The sequence below is a fragment of the Solanum tuberosum genome, unplaced genomic scaffold (genome assembly GCF_000226075.1).
Source record: "Solanum tuberosum cultivar DM 1-3 516 R44 unplaced genomic scaffold, SolTub_3.0 scf00247, whole genome shotgun sequence".
Classification (NCBI taxonomy): Eukaryota; Viridiplantae; Streptophyta; class Magnoliopsida; order Solanales; family Solanaceae; genus Solanum; species Solanum tuberosum.
In genome coordinates, this window is record NW_006239171.1 from 911,403 (window position 1) to 930,831 (window position 19,429).

Consider the following 19,429-nt stretch of genomic DNA (forward strand, 5'->3'; position numbering starts at 1 on the left):
CCCCCCCTCACCCCCAACCAAACCCAGTCTCCTCCGTACCACCAGAGTCCCAACTCCCACGTATAAATATTTTTGAAACACTAATTTCTGCTTACCTACTGAATAAATTATTTCATTAAAAACATTTCCCTTAATCACAAACACACCCTAAATGAATGGTTAAATCCCTTTTTATGTTAATTTCCGTTTTAGCCAGAACTGCATATTATAGTGTTCTTAGATCAGTTTGAAGTCTTAACCTTGGAAATCAATCCAAATAAATTCTTTAGAGCAGACTTTGTAAACTAACATTGAACCGCAGCACCAGAAACTTGGGGCCTAAATAGAATTTCAGTATTTAAAAGTGAACAGTTTGAAGGAATATTTCAAGTGAAAAACAGATTACAAAAAACTTCAATTTTCAAGTGAAGTTCAAGTCGAACACAATTTCAGCTCTCACAATCATACCTTTCAACTTCAAATACTCATTTTTTCCAAGTACAACTCAAACATCAATCAAAAGCCTCTTAGCATGTATAAACCAAACATCTATATAGAACACACAACAAATAAGAGAACACATGAAGAGATTATATTGCGTCCTATTATTATAATATAGAAAGACTAATGATCCATTTACCGCCGCATTCATGGAATCCTGGAGGAAAAAAATGGGGGAAGGGGAAAGGACATGCAATCCTAATTAATCTTGTCAAAGCTTCCTCCTCTTACCTTTCTCTTCCTTTCTGATCTTTTCTTAAATTCATTTTTACAAACATGTGATAAAGCTGACCCGCAGACAACAAAATACACTTCATTGTCAACAGATCAGTCATCATCAGACACACAGACAACATCAGTTACATTAGTAGCTCCGGCTGAAGAAGTAGAAACTCCCTGTACACTATCCAGTATTTGAAATTCAGCTAGGTCCAATAAATCAAAGTCAGGGTCCACATCTGGTAAAGGTGGCATAATGTTCGGCCTGTTTGCATGAGGTTGATTCTCCACATTAAAAAGCAATTCCTGAGCAGAGATAGACGGATTTCGTGTAGCAGGCAATCCACCAATGTCATGCTGCGGAGGCACATTCCGAGAACTAGAAAGATCTACAGCTAACTGTGGAACCAACGGTATAGGTATCTGATGTTGCGGACGTTGGGATGGGGATGGTGATAATGTTTGTAGAGAAGTTAATTGGGGAAGTGAGGGTGATGATGCAGCCATGTAAGTGGACTGCAGGTGATTTTGCATACTATGAGCAAGGGTTGACGGGCTGCTGCTAGAAGACATGGATGAAGGAGTCCTGAAAGGCTGAAGATGAGGGGCTGGAGCACGGATCTCGCTAGCTACCCTAAGATTCCCAGTGGAAGGGGTAATTGCACAGATGAGAGGTGGCCTGCCAGGAGTTCCTGCAGAATGTGCTGTTGAACGGCTAACAGCAACTGTCTGCTGAGTAGGTGCAGGTTGGCCAGTTGAAGATAACCCAGTAACTGGTGCACATCTTACTGTAGGCTGAGAAATCCCACCAGAATGTACTGAACGATTAGAGGGGACAGAAGTCTCCTGTCTAACCTGTGCTTGGCCAGCTGAAGACAAACTGGTGATAGAGGAAGCTCTCAAAGAAACTGGGACAGAACTTTGTTGGCTAGAAGATGAACCAGTCACAGGAGAAGACCTCAAATTAGGCTGCTGGGATACCTGATGGAGATGCTGCAAATAACTAGAAGGCACAACTACAAAGAACAATAATACTTCAGTACACAAGAAAAGATATTTTTACTTGAGAAATTACTAGCCTGACTTGTATAACCTAGCAAAGTTGCAAAAATTAGCACCATCTTTCTATCACCCTGATGATATATGTAATGGGAGACCCCTATAAGGAAATTAAAAATGTACTCCAAGTAAAATCTGGACGCAACTGTCCGTTCAAAAATTATGACAAGAAAACTTGACTACTCTTTGGAAATGCATAACCAACATTAATTGCATACCTTGACGCATGCCTGAGAACCCCGAAGGTTTAAGATTCATGCACTTGCATCTAAAAGCATCTGCCAAGAGCTTATTCATGAGAACTTTGTTCTGATTAGCATCAAGTTCTTTCTTCTTCCAAAGAAATGCTGCCTCAGCCTCTTGAAGTTTATGATCATATTTCTTACGGATTTGGGCAATCATTTCCTCTATCTCCTTCTCGCAATCAGATCTCAGACGCAATTTCTGTTAAAAAAGAGAAGAACTTTAAGAAATAAAGGACTAGGAGCAAAGAATCAAGAAGAACAAAATTGGAATTAACCATGTCCTCAAGAATCTTGGTGCCTTGTTCTCTTTCTTTATGTATCCTTTCCCAATCTTTGTGCAGAGGATCAGCATTGAAAGGAAGAGTTGAATTCCAAGTGGCCATCTGATGGTCAGGATGAACTGGTATATTCCTGGGTCCTTGAACAACGGCAGCATTACTGTTATGTTGCAGGACTGCTTGACTAAGAAGCTCAGTGGAACCTGGCAGTTGAACTGGAGTTCCAATATTATGGGAAGATGCACCCTGTTCTGAAATCGGTTGAGGATCCGCTCTACTGACTTCTGAGAAATTCTCAACATCGACAGATGGATCCTCGTCCGAATTACCACCTGCCTGTAAAGGTTCCATCGTCTCCCCATCCAAATGATGAGAAGATCCAAGGTTTGGCATAAAGCTCCTTCCATCATTATGGGTATCATGCATAATGTCGCTCGGTGGATCGTGAGCAGCAAGCGAAAAACCATCAGAAGCTGGCAGCTGTTGCTCAGAACTACTAATTAACACAGCATCAGAACTGTTGGTTCCATACTGCCCGGCATCAACTTCAACTTGAGTTCCCCTCTGATTTTCTGGGATTGGAATCTCATGAGAGAGATTATCTCCTGAAGACTGGAAACATTCAACCTGATTTAGCTGATCCAGTTTTAAGTGCAAAATCATCAATACGGAACACCCAATATTTTTCCAAAATATATCAGGAAAAAATTCATGTGTTTTTTGGAGGGTAGAACTGCAAGTCACCGACAAATTGGTACAAATTACCTGTTCTACAGCTTGGAACAAAACTAAGAGATAACTTGCCAATTACTAGCTCAAAATTATCTAAACAGAGCATGTCTTTGAAATTTGAGACATTTTTTACTTTTCCTAGGAAGATCATATATACCTGTGCCCAGATTCTGAACCCAGATGTTCTACACAATAACACAATACAAACACCATATAAATTTTGAACAAAGGCCACTTACTTGATTTTGAGGCAAAGAACCATCATCAGAACAAAGAACTGCTTCTACCAAAGGCAAGTCAACTACCAATTTCAGAGGAGAAATTGAGTTTGTATCAGTGGATCTAACTGCATCTCTCGGGTTATCTTCATCATTTTGCAAATGAGAATTATTTTGCAGACTATCATGTTCCGTATTCAATTCTTCAGTAACATTTACTTCTGAATTATCATTCCTCAGAACAACATCAAAACCCAGTCCAGATACCTCCGACAAATGTTCTCTAGGTGGATCCTCTAATAGAACCTCAGTATGTTCTTCATGAGGCAGAGGAAACACAGAAACAATTTCCGCTGAACTGCCACCTGAATCACCCACTTCATTAGGCTGCTTGGATCTAGCAGCCAATGCTCCAGTGCTAGAGGTGATTTCAACTTGCTCCTCAGCTGCTGGCGTAGTTAAAACATTTGAACCTTCAATGGGAAGAATATTTGACATATTGGAAGTAGATGCAGGTACATCTGGATCACCTACTTCAATAGCCTGCTTGGAACTAGCACTTAATGCTCCAATTTCCTCTGAACTACCACCAAAATCACCGACTTCTTTAGGCTGGTTGGATTTGGTAACCAACACACCAGCTGTGGACGCGATCTCAAGTTGCTTTTCCATTGCTGGCATTGTTAAAACATTTGATGTTTCAACAGGAAGAATATTTGACTCATTGGAAGTAGATGCTGGTAGATCTGGATAACCTACTTCATTGGGCTTCTTGGATCTAGCACCCAGTGCTCCAATTCCCTCTGAACTACAACATAAATCACCTCCTTCATTAGGCTCTAGCTGATTGGATTTAGCAACCAACACTTCAGCCATGGACACAATCTCAACTTGCTCCTCCATTGCTGGCATTGTTAAAACATTTGTCGCTTCTATAGGAAGAATATTCAACTCGTCATAAGTAGATGAAGGTACATCTGGATCACCCACTTCATTAGACCGCTTGGATATAGTAACCAATCCTCCATCGACAGACTTGACCCCAGCTTGGTCCTCTGTTGCTGGAGTTGTTAAAACACTTGTAGATTCAATAGGAAGAATATCCGACTCATCAGAAGTAGATGCAGGTACATCAGACCGCGTGTTATCCAAAATATTACCTGCATTCAGTTCCTTAACAAGATGTCCAGTTACAGGGTGAACAGTCTTGGGAGAATTGAGTGAGACATTTACATTTTCCTGAGAGCACCCTATGCCATCTATCGGATGAGATCCAACACCCCTAAAGGAATTTGCTTCGGCCAACCACAAAGAAGCCTTTTGCATTTCCTTGTTCTTCATAGCAGAGTGTTCTACCTCAAGCTCTTTAAGTTTCTGATCCTTGCTGTATTTGAGCTCTTGCATTTTTCTTGAAAATTCAGTTTCTGAATTTTTTAGTTTATCCTTCATTACAGCAGTCTTACCATGTACAGACCGAAGAACAGCAAACTGCAATCTGTAATCCTGCACAAGCTCTTCCTTCTTCTTTTCCCATATTTTCTGGAATTCTTCAATTTCCTCCTTTTGCTTTTGTACCAGGTTTGACATTCGCCTCTCACATCTACACTGGACTTCCTTAATGAAAGTTTCCCGTTCAATATCCACAAGTTCTTTTTTAGGCGTCATAATGCATTCCCTGTATAATTTTTTACCTTGCAATCTTTCTTCCATTTCCTTTTGCACATTCAGCTGGGGAGATTCCACAACTTGTGACATGCTTCCTGTTGATGGCCTTTCTGCAACGGTTCTGGCAGCTAATAAAGAACACTTAGAAGAACTTGAAGCATTATCATTTTGATCCAACCGTTGCAGGAACAACTTTTTCAAGGAACGGATCTTCAGACAGACATTGTTTGTCTCTTCTTCGGTGCATCCAAATTGTAAGTACTGCTTGGCTAGCAAGAATGTCTCCTCTTTGTCAATTTTTTGCTTTAAGATTGAAGCTGCAACCCAACACTGAGAATTCACAGTAAATGTCAAATAAGAAGAATCACAGCGACAGGAAAGATGATTTTTCTTGAAGCAAGAAGCACACTAAGGGTAGTTTGGTGTAGAGACAAGGTGCGGAGATTAATAATGCAGGGATTGTGGATTAAGATGTGTATTGCTTTTTGTTATGCAGGTATTAAGATGTGTATTGCTTACTTATAGAAAATGATGAAATATTTTAATACATGTTGGTTATTTTGGACATATTAGGAGTGTTTTAATCTGTGTAATACTAATCCTTGTATTCCTATTCCAACTTTTTTCCACATAAAATAATAAAGGGAAAAGGCTCAAATATGCCATCGAACTTTGAGACTCATTTAGGGCATCCATAAAAAGCTTGGCTCATCTATGTCATTTTCGTTTGAGAAAAGGCTCGTTAATGCCATTATTTGCTCACTGAAATAGCATAGATGAGCCAAACTTTTAACGAATGGCATAGATGAGCCTTTTCTCAAAGTTTGATGGCATATTTGAGCCTTATTCCTTTTAAAAAAAAGATTAATTAATGATGTGGCCGAATCATAATGAACCACATGTCAAAAAAAGTAAAGCAAAATCGATACATTTTTCAGTCAACACATAATGGCATGGATGAGCCTTTTCTTAGATGGAAATGGCATAGATCAGCCAAACTTTTAAAGGAAGGCATAAATGAGCCTTTTCTCAAAGTTCGATGGCATATTAGAGAATTTTCTCAATACAATAATCCTACATAACATACGCATATTAGTTATGTAGGAAACAAAAACACCAATCAAACAGTGTATTATTATTTACTGTTTTCATAATCATGGTGACCTGGTCAGCTTGTGCCACCTAGACTAATTCCATGGGTAGCTTGTTACCTCCCACCCACACAGGTATCGGGTCACCAAAGCTTGGATTGGTGGTAAGAAACCACCTAGTGTTTGTGCCTTGAGATTCTTCACTTTCGGTGCCGCACCCATGTCGACACGACATGGGTGTGGGTGTGGGATCCGTACCCGATTTGGTCAACCGGTTTTGGATACTTTAACCAAATTCGAGGGAGAAATTTTGGACAGATTTAATGATTTCTGTAATCAAAACCTTCGTTTTATATATAAATTGAAATTGATGAAAATGGAATACCTTGAATATATAATATTTTGTTGCCAATCCCTTTCCTTTTATCTCTTCCAAGATTCTCCTCTTGATCATGATTTTCTCCTCGAGTTCTCTACATAATATCTCAAAATTTAGGTTTTATAACTCTGTGTTTAGCCAAATCCCCGCACCCGTATCCAGACATGGATCCATATCACCGAATCTTAAAATTTAGTTCATAGAGGATCCGACCTCTAGATCCACACCCATATCGGACACCCGCACCCGAGTCCGAGCAACTTAGCTTCTTATCAACTTTATATTAATAAAAGGGGCTTAAATATAAGAATATTGAGCTACATGAAATTTAAAAAATAATATCCTCATTTTTTGGTTTCCTAATTATTATGACTTGATAATTGTTTACCTGAACTATTAAGATAGTCAATGAAGAGAAGGATCGATTCCACTGACAAATATTTTTTTTTAGAAAGATGCAAGCAGAAAGGCTGAGCAGTGGAGACAAAAAGATACTGACCAGAGATAACTGGAAAGCCTGTAGAATTGTTGCAGGTTCCCTACTAACACGATGATTCTCCATTACATATTCCAGAAACTTTCCCACTGTATGTTTGACAGCATCCTGCATTTAAATGTTGGTCACATGGCCAGCAAGCCAAGAGTGGGACATAATAACTTGGCTAACATATTATTTAGGTATATTATAGTAGAGAGTTCTCGCAAATAGGAAATGCCACAGGTATGTCAATCATTCCAGAAAAATCATTTTTTAAAATTTACATAGAGGGTAATACCAAGCAGTTCAGGGTTGAAGCCTGGTTCACACAAACAATTAGCAGTAAGAAATTTGGTAGGGATCAGAACATGGTTATTATTATTAAAATTTGTAGATGTTAAAACAATGCCCAATAAAGTATAAACCACTGTTGTAACAATTGAATTACAGGATGAGATGGAGGATTAAAGCAAACAAGATGGCACACTGTTAAAAAAGAAAAAGCAATTAGAAATCAATAGCATACACAGAGAAAAGAACCAGGTTGAATGCCTCCAATAGAACAATGAGAAATCAAAGGCACTTTGTAAAACTAGCAGCAAACCATAAGAAATGTCTAGAAAAGGTAGAGATGAAAGAGAGAATGCTCTCCCACACGAATTTCGAGGTCAGCCAACTTTCAACCTAAAGTCAAATTATTTCACGTCCGAGGGATCTCTTTCTGGCAACCATGGCCGGAACCGTATCAATGGGAGATAACACTACAACACGAGTTTCAAGTCTTATGAAATCATCAGATGTAAAGAAGGAGCTGATACATGATAGAGTGGACCGAACGCAGCAGGAATTTAATGAGGAGAGTGAAGATTAGCATTAAACTGCTGAGATGGCTGATATCAGTATTTATTGAGGCATCAAACGTCCAAGGGAAGTCTGTTAAAAGATGAAATGTAAGGGACCTCTATTCAAAATTCTTTTGTACCCTTAAATACAATGAAAATGGCAGATACGTCAGTTTCATTGTTATTGAAGGACAAAACAAAGCAGTCACTATTACACCGGAATCTTCATACAAAGGGGGATGGGGAAACATTGCTCATAAAATAGCAAAAATCACCTATGAGCCTACAACAGAGCAGAAAGTACTATTAAACAAGGGAAGCCACTGGGAACATCCTTCAGAGAGGCAATACGTAACAGTAGATGGACGACAGAATCCACAAAGAAGGTGCATTTACAGGTGGAAGGTGCTAGCATAAGAGTGACGAATGAAACACCGACATCAGAGAGACCTTCTCAATAGATGCGCTGTCGGCAAGTTCCAGACCCACTTCGAGAGATCCCAATTCTCAATGATGTAAGGTCGGCTTGCAACACTTGGAAGTCAGCCATAGGAGACAGCGTCTTCATAATGAATGACGGGCACTTTCTATCAAGTTTCCCACAAAAGTGGCAGCGGAGCATGACATGCCCGGAACATGGGTTTGGAAGAAGATGAATCTAAACCTAGATTGGTGGAGACCAACCACAGATTGCTGGCCAAAAGATATAGTGAGAGATTGGGTGTGGATAAGAGTGTTAGGCTTACCCCTATGGTCCCATAAGATTTCAAGAAAATCAGCGATCAGTGTGGGGGCTTCATTGAAACAGAGGAAGAAACAACCCTCAAAACTCACCTACACTGGGCACACATCAAGGTGAAGGGAGACAAGATGATAGAATAGATTGAAGTCACCAACGATGGCTTTGTGTACAAAGTACCGATCTGAAGTGAAGCGCTGGTGACTTTCAAAAAGGAGGAGAGAGGAACAATGCAATGGAACGATGGACAATAGGGGTTTCTTTTCCCCTTTAGGTGTCGTTTGGTAGAGTGTATTAACAAAAATAATGCATGCATAGTAATACCTTGTTTGGTACACTTTTTTATGCTATGTATAGCTATTGTGTATTAAGGTGTGTATTACTATTTACTAATACGATGGATTTCTAGGTAGTAGTAATGCAAGGGGATTTAATGCATATATTATCATGGTTAAAGACCCAATAACCCCTCAAAATCCTTTTTACATCTTTTCCATCATAATTGTGGAGGATATCATTGGAAATACATATTTTTATGCAATGCATGCTATTAATAATACACCAATCTAAACAATGCATAAGTAATAATCTATGTATAATTAATGCAAGCATAATTAATACGAGCATCGTTAATGCAAGCATTACAAAAGGGATCAAGTGGATAGAGCACTGCACTAGCACAGTCAAATTCCCAGTGCTAATAAACAGGGAACCAAATGGATTCTTTTCATCCCAGAGAGGTTTGAGACAGGGTGATCCCTTGTCTCCATTTTTGTTCATAGTGGCAATGATGGGCATGAGCAATCTACTGAATAAAGCACGAGGGAAAAGGTGAATTAGAGGTTTCAAGTTGAGCGAGACAAATAGTATAGAAGTAACACACTTACAGTATGCAGATGACACCTTAGTATTTTGTGAAACAAAAGTGGAACAAGTTATGATACTGAGGGTCATCTTCATAATTTTTGAAGCAGTCTTTGGGTTACATATAAACTAGGGGAAGAGTTTTATATCCCTATCAACACAGTCAGTGAGATAGATGCTCTAGCAAGCAAATTAGGAGGAAGAGTAGGGGAGCTTCCAACTACATATCTTGGAATGCCTTTGGGTGCTAAATGTAAGTCCGCAACAATTTGGACTGGGGTGGTGGAAAAATGTACAAAGGCTTACAAATTGGAAGAGTCAATACCTCTCCAGGGGAGGCAGACTAACCCTAGTAAACAGTGTATTAGACACATTGTCTTCCTACTTGATGTCCATTTTCCCAATGCCTGCTAGTGTTAGCAAGAAAATAGATGTCCATAGAAGGAACTTTTTATGGCAGGGGAATGAAGATAAGAAGTATCACCTAGTCAAGTGGGAGGAGCTGTTAGTGAACAAGAAAGCAGGAGGTCTAAGTATCAGGAATATGAAAAAGCAGAATCAAATTCTGATGATGAAATGGTAGTGGAAATTTGCTACTGAAGAAGGAATGTTGTGGAAAGAAGCCATTCTTGCAAAGTATGGTATGGAAGATAATTGGATAACTAAGAATGTCACAACACCCTATGGATGTTCAGTCTCGAGAGCTATTAGGAATCTTTGGCCAATGATGCAGATTAGAACTAAGGTGAGGATAGGAAATGGGTAGAAAACCTCTTTTTGGGATGACAAGTGGGCAGGGCATTTAACAATGAAACAACAACATCCGAAGCTATACACTCTAAGCCAGCAACAACAAGCCACAGTTGCCATGATGTGGACTGGACAAGGATGGAATCTATATCTAAGGAGACATCTGAATGGTTTGGAGTTTAGGAGAATAACAGACTTCTATAACTCAGTAGCAAGATTCAACAATCTGACCGAAGAAGTGGATAGACTAGAATGGAACTGAAACAGTAAGGGAATTTTTTCTGTCAAATACAGGGAGCTAAATGTAAGAGTGGTGAAGGAAAGTGTAAGATGATATGGAAAACCAGCAATTCCCTACAAAGTTAACTGTTTCATCTGGCTTTTGGCCAAAGAAGCAATGTTAACTCATGATGATCTGAACAAAAGGGGTCACCGACTAACCGCTAGGTGCTTTTTATGTGGGGAACAAGCTGAGACAATCAACCATCTTTTTTTGCACTGCAAATGGACAGACCAGCTTTGGAGGATGTTCATCAGTTTGAAAGGGATTAGTTGGGTGAAACCTGGATGCATTGCAGATGTTCTAAGATGCTAGAATATGGATGGTAATGTGAGCAAGAAGGAAGAAAAATGGAAGATCGTCCCGGCATGCATTTGGTGGTCAATTTGGATTGAGAGGAACAAAAGGTGCTTTGAGGGGACTCAGAACAACATTCAGAATCTAAAAATGAATTGTTTAGGCCTTTTTTTATTTTTGCTGTGAGCAAAAACTATTAGCTCCAACAAAAGATATTCGTGATGTTTTAAACTTTTTGTAAGGCACAAAATTGAATTACAAGTTATAAGTTGTAATACTTTTGAAGGGGAACTACACTTTAGTTGTAGTATACCTATGGATATATAGAAGTAAAGTTACCATTATCAAAAAAATACACTCTATTTAGCATTATTTGTATACACCCTACCAAACGATCCCTTAGTGATAAACTCTGTGGATCAGACAGTCCACCACGTGGGAACTTAAACAGCTAGCGAATTTTTTAATTGGAGGTACGTGAGGCGAACAGGAAAGGGAAAGGACCTTTATTTGTTGTAGCAGGCAAACTTATGAGGAATGAAACCTTGGGCCTAAAAAACATAGCAGAAAAATGTTGTAGCCCAAGTTTTTGACATAGTTAATATCGAGATACATGCAAGACAAACTCACAACAGATTTGAGGAACTGGGATCAAGGGATGGGAGAACTAAGCAATTCCAATGGTGATGACTACCTAGACTCGTTCCAAACCCTACTCCTTTTAGTGATATATCTGACTGTTGACCCGAAGTGAGATTCTAGGACGGAGCTAAATAGCGGTAATGATATTCCAGTCAGTGTTATCAAATGCGCGCTTAAGCCCTAAAGTGAGGCTCAAAATGTGTTGAGCGCTTCGCCTCGCTTTATGTGCGCTTTAGTGTCGTCATCAAGGTTCTAAGGCAAACGCTTCCTTGCTAATGAGCCTCTTATGAAGAAGTGACACTAAATAATTGATATTTCACTTTATCATCAAAAAAATTCAAATTTTTTTGGTCATATATTTGTCATTCATGTTTATAATTATTAGTCTTGGACTAAACATATATATTTGTTTTCTTTTCTCCCTTTGCGTCTTTTTTCATTAAAACCCACGCTTGATTTGCGCTTAAAGCCCCTACGGACCTTAAAGCTTTTTTGCGCTTTTCGCCTTTGATGACACTGGAACCAGTGTCAGATGTCGGAATATTCCAAGATTCTGGAAGCTGATCCGATGTAAGATTTCGAGAGCTGCTAGGTTTTGTGTAGTCGTTCTGATGTAAGATTCCGAAATTGACTTTGTTTCTAAGGCTTTCCGATGTAAGGTTCTGGAAAAGGACAAGCAGTTTCGATGTAATGTTCCAAGATATGCTAGGTTCTATCAAGGCTTTCCGATGTAAGATTGTTGAAGGGACTAGCTACTTCGATGCAAGATTCTGAGAGATGCTAGGTTACATGGTATTGCCCCGATGTCAGATTCCGAGAAAGCTTCATGGTTATTTCTGAGTGATGCCTTGTAGTGTAGCTCTGATGTGTGCTTGTCGGGCTTATGGGGATTCGATTGGGTTATTGATTGTATGATTGTTTATTATTGCCTTGTATGTGCCTTCTGGGATTATGGGGTCCAGTTAGGTTTTAGATTACTTTATTGCTTTCGTTGTATCTTTACTGTGTCATGTCTAGCTATGCCTTTACTTGTGCCTTATTACCCTGTTAGTTACTCGCCTATTATTATGCTATTGCAATCGTGAACTCGGTCGACTTATGATGTCTACTGAGTATCCGTTGTTCTAGTACTCATACTACACTCCGCATCTTTTTCCCTGATGCAAATTTGAGCTCTAGTTGACCCTGTTGTTCTCGTGTTGCTTAGGTTGGTATTCCGGAGACTGAGGGTGAGCTTATTGGAGTTCGTCGTTGACTCGTCTCCTTTTGTACATTTTGGGCTAGTCTTTTGTATTTCACGAGAGTCTGTATATTTCTTGTATATGTTTAGTCTGTACTTGGTCTTTTGTAGTAGCTTTGCACTAGCATCCATCAAGTTTTGGGTGGATCTTTGTATTTTGTCCTCGTTCAAGGATTGTATATATATGTATGGTCTCATTTCCATTCTTTCTATCTCAAATCTAGTTTATTATGCTTTTGTCTATTTCTTCCACATCCTAGGCCCATTATCATTAGTTCCGAGCCAAGAGGTGGCTTACCTACGGGTGGGATTTAGTAGGTGTCATCATGACTTGAGTTTTTGGGTCGTGACATATTGCAAAGCTTTTGGCACAAAGACTGAAGAAGAGACAAACAACAAATGGCCATCATAAAAGGAAGGCAAATTATGGATGCAGTATATGAGTGTGTGGAGTCTAGACAAATAAACAAACAACATGGATTCTATGCTAGCTTGATATCCAAAATGCTTATGATCACTTGAACTTGGATTTTTTGATAATGATATAATGCAATGGATGGGCTTTGGCGCCAAGTGGATAAGATGGGTGAAATAATCCATTAGCAAAGTGAAGTTCTCAGTCCTAATAAATAGGAACCTCTGAATTTTTCTCCTCTCAAAGGGGACTGAACAAGGAGATCCCGTATCACCTTCCCTTTTCATCCTAGCTATGGAAAAAAGGTCTAAGTAACTTGATACAGACAACCAAAGAAAAAGAAAAAGATTGGGCCAGGGGGTTTCAGGTGGACAACAAAACCATAAACAACCTGGAGATAACTCATTTGCAGTATGCAGATGATACTCGAAGTCTTTTGTGGAGCAGCTACTGACCAGATGCTGATACTTAGGGTGATTTTCTTATTTTTGAAGTAGTCTCTGGTTTTAAATCAATTGGGGTAAGAGCTACATATACCCTATCAATGAAGTGATAGCGATGGACAATTTGGTAGCTATTCCATGTGGAAGAGTAGGGGAATTACCTACTATTTACTTAGGAATGCCTTTGAGAGCCAAAAGCAAGTTAAAGGGGATACGAAATGGGGTAATAGAAAAGTGTGAGAAAAAGTTAACAAATTGGAGGAGTCAGTACCTTTCCTTGGGGGTATATTGACCATGGTCAACAGTGTTCTGGATGTAATGCCTGCATACATGATGTCAGTCTTCCCAGCCCCTGACAATGTGATCAAGAGAATCGACATGCTAAGAAGAAACTTTTTTTGGCAAGGAAATGAAGACGAGAAAATTTCATTTGGTCAAATGGGAAGAGGCTATAAAAAGCAAGAAGAAAGGGGAAGTCGGGATCAAAACTATAAAGATGCAAAACAGAAGCCTAATGACGACGTGACTATGGAAATTTGTCACATGAGAAAACATGTTGTGAAAGGAGGTCATCAGTTCAAAGTATGAGATAGAGGATAAATGGATTAGCAAAATGGTGCCACCCCTTATGGATGCAGTATAACTTATGGCTATTACTACTGCCTAGAGTAAATTTCAAGGTGGGGAATGGACTGCAAGCGTCATTCTAGGAGGACAAGTGGATAGATCAGAGACCTTTGAAGCAATTATTACCTGATCTACACCTACTAAGCTTTCAGCAACATGCCTCTGTTTCAAAAATGAGGACATGCCAGGGATGGAACCTTCACCTCAGGAGAAATCTAAATGACGAGGTGCAAAGGATTGGTTCCCTCTACAACACTCTCCCCTTTCAACAATCTACCTGGGGAAGAAGATACTGCAATGTGAAGGTTATGCAACAAAGGAGTCTTCTCTGTAAATTCAGCATACAGTAATCTCACCACTTCAAACAATAGGATGGATCAGTGGCCTTGAAAGATGATATGGGGACTAAAATTCTATATAAGGTCAACTACTTCACTTGTTTGCTGACCTGAGAAGTAGAGAAGCAGTACCGACACGGGAAAACATGAAGAGGAGGAAGTACAAATTGTGCTCCAGATGTTATCTGTGTGAAGAACAAACAAAGAAATCATCTCTTTTTACATTGTAAATGTGTAGACCAGCTATGGAGATTATTCATGTGTTTTGAGGAAAATCACTTGGGTGAAACCAAGAAATATAGGAGTGTTGAAGTGTTGGATTAGAGTTCGTAATGCTAAGGAAAAGGCGGAGAGATGGAAGATTGTCCCATATGGTGGACAGTGTGGAAAGAAAGAAATCAAAGATGTTTTGAGGGCAAGCAGAGCAATTTATAGAATTTTAAGATGAATTGCCTAGCTTTGTATTACTTTGGTGTGAACAAAAAGTGTTAGGACAGACGAGATATTTTCAATGTTTTAGACTATTTGTAACAAAAAGTGCAAATAGGTTTCCTAGATTGTAACACTTTTGGAAGGGGACTACACTTTGATGTAGTATATCTATGGATATTGTTAAAGAATGACAAAAGTCCCACATTGGTGGTCAATGAAATGGGTGGACTCCTTATAAGGCTTGGGCAATCCTCCTCCCTTTGAGCTAGCTTTTGGGGTGTGAGTTAGGCCCAATACCTAATTTCACAGATATATACATGAAAAAGTTGCCATTTCCCAAAAAAAAAACGTAGCAGCAAAATCTTCAGATAATAGAAGAACGGGAAAATAAAACCTTAATATTGCTAAACTACTGGAAATCTACATAATTCACAAATTTGAGGAATAACCCAAACATAAAAGTTGTTATCCTTTATCACAAAGGCAGCAATACAAAAAGTCCCACATCGGTGGTTAATGAGATGGGTGGACTCCTTATAAGGCTTGGGCAATCCTCCTCCCTTTGAGCTAGCTTTTGGGGTGTGAGTTAGGCCCAATACCTAATTTCACAGATATATACATGAAAAAGTTGCCATTTCCCAAAAAAAAAACGTAGCAGCAAAATCTTCAGATAATAGAAGAACGGGAAAATAAAACCTTAATATTGCTAAACTACTGGAAATCTACATAATTCACAAATTTGAGGAATAACCCAAACATAAAAGTTGTTATCCTTTATCACAAAGGCAGCAATACAAGAAGTTCAAATAGCAAACTTAGTGCCCTTGATTATTTTTGTAGAAACAATTTTACCCCGTTAATGGGAAGCTGAACTAGTTTACCGGCTTATTTTGAAGGATGGCTTAAAAAAATTGATGCTGCAAGTGTTAGAAGAAAGAGCTATACCAGCACACTATCCCGTTATGTGTAGAATTCCAAAGATGAAAATGCAATATGCATACTGCTCATGTATTCCTGATTCTGTGTTATTTAACTTAAAGCTACTAAAACAAAGGTATGAAAGCTATTAAACAGCCAGAACATACACATATATGCTAAATGGAACAATCAAATGAATGACGCCATTTCTCATGCTATGCATGTTCTATACCATTTGGTGCGCTGGGAAACAGTTATGACACCTAAGCATTGGGGTGGATTAGGAGTTACCAGTGTTCAGGGAAGCGTGAAGCGGAAAAAAGCGATAAGGCCCCGCTTCACGCTTTAAGCGATGAAGCGCTCACATACACATTCTAGTCTGTGAAGCGTAGAAGGCTCGCATCTCTTCGCTTCATCGCTTTAAGTGATGAAGCGCTCACTTTCCTGAACACTGGGAGTTACAAGTTTGAAGGTTTTCAATAAAGCATTATTAGGGAAATGATTACGGTGAGTTGGGATGAGGAAGATGTTTTTTTGGTGAGAGATCATAGCAGAAAAATATGTGGTCTTGGAAGGGGGTTGGAGAACTAAAAGCGTCACCCGTGTCGGATTCTTCAAAAATACACTACTTTTGGAGAATCCCACACGCACCCGTGGACCTTTTTGAAGAGTCCGAACAACATAGTATGCCCTATAGATGTGGATTATGGAGGAATATTTTAAGGGGATTGGAGGAGTTTAGTGACAATCTGTCTTTTAAGGTAGAGGGATGGGTGGAAGGTATGTTTCTGGGAGCATAGGTGGTGTGGGGACAATATGCAAAGGTATCGTTCCCAGATATACTCAGAATTTCTTGCCAAAAGGAATCACAGTCCAAAGAGTTTGAAAGCTACAAGATGAAGAAGTTTCTTGGGACCTGAGCTTTAAGGGGGAATTTTCAAGAGCAGGAGGTGACAAAAGTTGCAAAGTTTGAATGATTTACTTCACAAACAAAGTGTCCCACAAGGTAGCCATGACATATGGAGGTTGGGGAGGGCAACAATGGTATCTTCTCTGTCAAGACTTTTTATGAAAAGCTACTAATTAGGAAGGGGTTACTTTTCCACCTAATTCGGTGCCCTGAGGTACCAAGGAACGTGTGTTTCTTATTTGGCAAGCAAATTTTGTTGGTGTTTTCTCTGTAAGGAAATGTAGACCACATCCTGATTCATTGCCGGGTTGCTTTCGAGGTTATGGTGGGAAATCCTATGGTTTGGAATTTATTGTGTGATGCCAGGCATTGTGAAAGGATTGATATTTAGCTTGAAATACGGAAGAAGGAGAAGATGAAGGACTTGTAGTGTTGCCCCACTTGCACTGATGTGGGTTGTTTGGAGAGAAAGAAATAGGACAGCTTTTGAGGTGGAGATGACTTTTGTAAAGTTGAGAAGTAGTCTCTTACCCCTTATTTCTTTTTGGTGCACCCACGAGGTTCCTTGTTGTATAGAAGATTGGGTATCGGTCATCAAAAAAAATAAAAAATTGGGTGTCTTTCATAGAAAACCATCTCTTATTGTAGGTTTTCTATTTTTGGGGGTATACCTTGGGTTCCTTGCCATTTTAATGAAATTTATTCACCCTATCCCAGAAAAACATGTTCTATACCATTTGTCAATGTGAATTGACTCTCTGCTTTTTGGCGAATTGACTAGCGCAGTTCACCCTCGCCAAGGCAGAGGGATGGAGGTCTTATTAACCATACTAGGTTTCCCAAGCTTGGACAGGTTTGGATGTACGAGTACTGCAGGAAGGATGTTGTGGTGCTTACTGTTGTGCCAAAAACTGCAGAATAATATATCCACTTGAAGAGAGTTTAAATAAAGGAAAAGATGCCAATTCAGGGGCAATCACAAGGCCAGGAACTCATACATAAAAAGATTAAACCTTCGACAGGTTAATATCATACTTATTCACTAGAAGCTATCAACAAATGCATACACCTCTTTCACCATGAATATGAAAGGTATATTTTCCTAACATGAAGAACTTTATCTTTTAAATGTAACAGATTCATAGATTCAGAAGCCCTCCCAAAACCCACGCATTATGATTAATCTGGGCAAGCGAAGATTGCCAATTTACCCTCACTGTTCATCAGAGCACCTGTATACTCTCTAAAGACAACTACAACTTTAAAAAACTAACTTTTGAGAAAGGGCAGGCAGGAAATGGATACCGAAAGTTTTAGCACTTCAAACAGTTTTGCAAACTCAGCTTTCAGATGGACATGAAGGCTTTTCTGCTCATTGTACAGTATTCTCCCTTCTTCTGGCCTGACAGGTTTTGCCTCGTGCAACAGATGAGATGGAGACCTAGAAACATGCTCCCCACCAATATCATCATTTTCATGAGCACCTGGATCCAACTAAGAATTAGCAGCTGATATTTCTCAACATATTTATACAAATGAGACAACAAACTCTAACAGGAAATGTATTGAAAATAGCTTATTGAAGGGATACCTCCTTTGGAGGCTGCAACTTCACCTCTTCCAGGTGAGGGGTGACTGGGGATTGAATCCACACTATGATTTACAACCTTCCTGCGCTTCTTTCCTGCTTCATCATCACCATTAGGTGGATCTGGTGATTCATCAAAGTATTGAACTCTCTTTCTGTTCCTTGGGGTTGCTCTGCTTAAATTTCTCCACTCCGGATTTCTTCCTTCCAACAGCCCTCTCCAAAAAACTTGAGGTTCTACTCCGATTTTCAACTCCATTTTTTTCTCACCAAGCAGCGGGATATTAGCGCTGTAAGTTCCCATGCTCATTTGAACTTTTGAAATAATGGAATGACATATGTCCTTGTTGTCAGAGCTTTTAGAAACTATTGCAGAAAACTCACTAATAACGTCATTTAAAAGCAACTGCCCTGATGAGTTATTTGAAATTGAGGTTGGAATGCCTCCAGAGTGGTACTCATCCAATCTACTGAACAAATTTGAGGCTCCCCACATAAGGGTGTTATTGGGGCTCCGACTTATGCTATGCAAGTTACTATCATGATTCAGGTCCTGTTTAGCAAGGACAAGGGCTCTTTCTTCTACAGTGAAACATGAATACAGTCGGAAAACACTGATATATTTAGACTGTGAATCTATGGATAACTTCTGGAGTTGTCTCAAATCATTTGCAGGATTTGTCTCACTGTCATATATAATAACACTATCAACTGACGGTAGTTTAATGCTCGGATTGCAAACACGGTTCTCTAGTAAAAGAACAAAGCGCCCACTTTCCTTGTTGTTAAACCTGTGAAGTGAAGCTTGTTTCTTGGACATAACAACACCTGTCTCAACTCTTTCATAAGAATCTTCACCAAACCTTTGACGCAGAAAATCATCCAGAATATCACCAATAGATGCCCCCGAGCCAGAGCCAACAATAGACTGCATTCAAGGAGGAGGATTTTGACAATCAGGTGAAGAAATTGAAGAGAAAGTGACAAAACACTTTCACAGAACTTCAGACATCATAATGATGTGTCCTTGTGTATGTCTATCAGTATTACATATATATATATATAGAGAGAGAGAGAGAGGATGCTGGTGTCCTGATGTATGTTTGTCGGTGTGTGTGACACATATATTACGTACTGTTCCACTTCTTCCCATCTACCTAACATTTGGTGGACACAGTTATGCCATACTTGAGTTGGTGGGAAGTAGAGGATAAGAGGTGCAGCCAACTGGCCTAAACACCATCCCCCCCCCCCACACAC

At 39.4% G+C, this 19,429-nt stretch overlaps 1 protein-coding gene across 6 annotated transcripts in view; it reads right to left on the reverse strand.

The window, feature by feature from the left end:
* Positions 1-514: 514 nt before the first annotated feature.
* Positions 515-19,429, reverse strand: part of LOC102598312 (helicase protein MOM1-like) — a 60,630-nt gene continuing 41,715 nt past the window's right edge. For 4 of the 6 annotated variants that reach the window (XM_015313478.1, XM_015313474.1, XM_015313476.1 and 1 more), the window contains 7 exons: positions 18,173-19,097; positions 17,887-18,065; positions 6,866-6,970; positions 3,253-5,226; positions 2,279-2,917; positions 1,977-2,202; positions 515-1,715 (listed from right to left, as the gene is read on the reverse strand). In XM_015313478.1, coding sequence (XP_015168964.1) covers positions 808-1,715; positions 1,977-2,202; positions 2,279-2,917; positions 3,253-5,226; positions 6,866-6,970; positions 17,887-18,065; positions 18,173-19,097 — 4,956 coding nt within the window. In that variant the 3' untranslated portion in view covers positions 515-807. The remainder of the gene's footprint in view (positions 1,716-1,976; positions 2,203-2,278; positions 2,918-3,252; positions 5,227-6,865; positions 6,971-17,886; positions 18,066-18,172; positions 19,098-19,429) is intronic. The other 2 variants (XM_015313477.1, XM_006357507.2) reach the window with 2 other exon arrangements.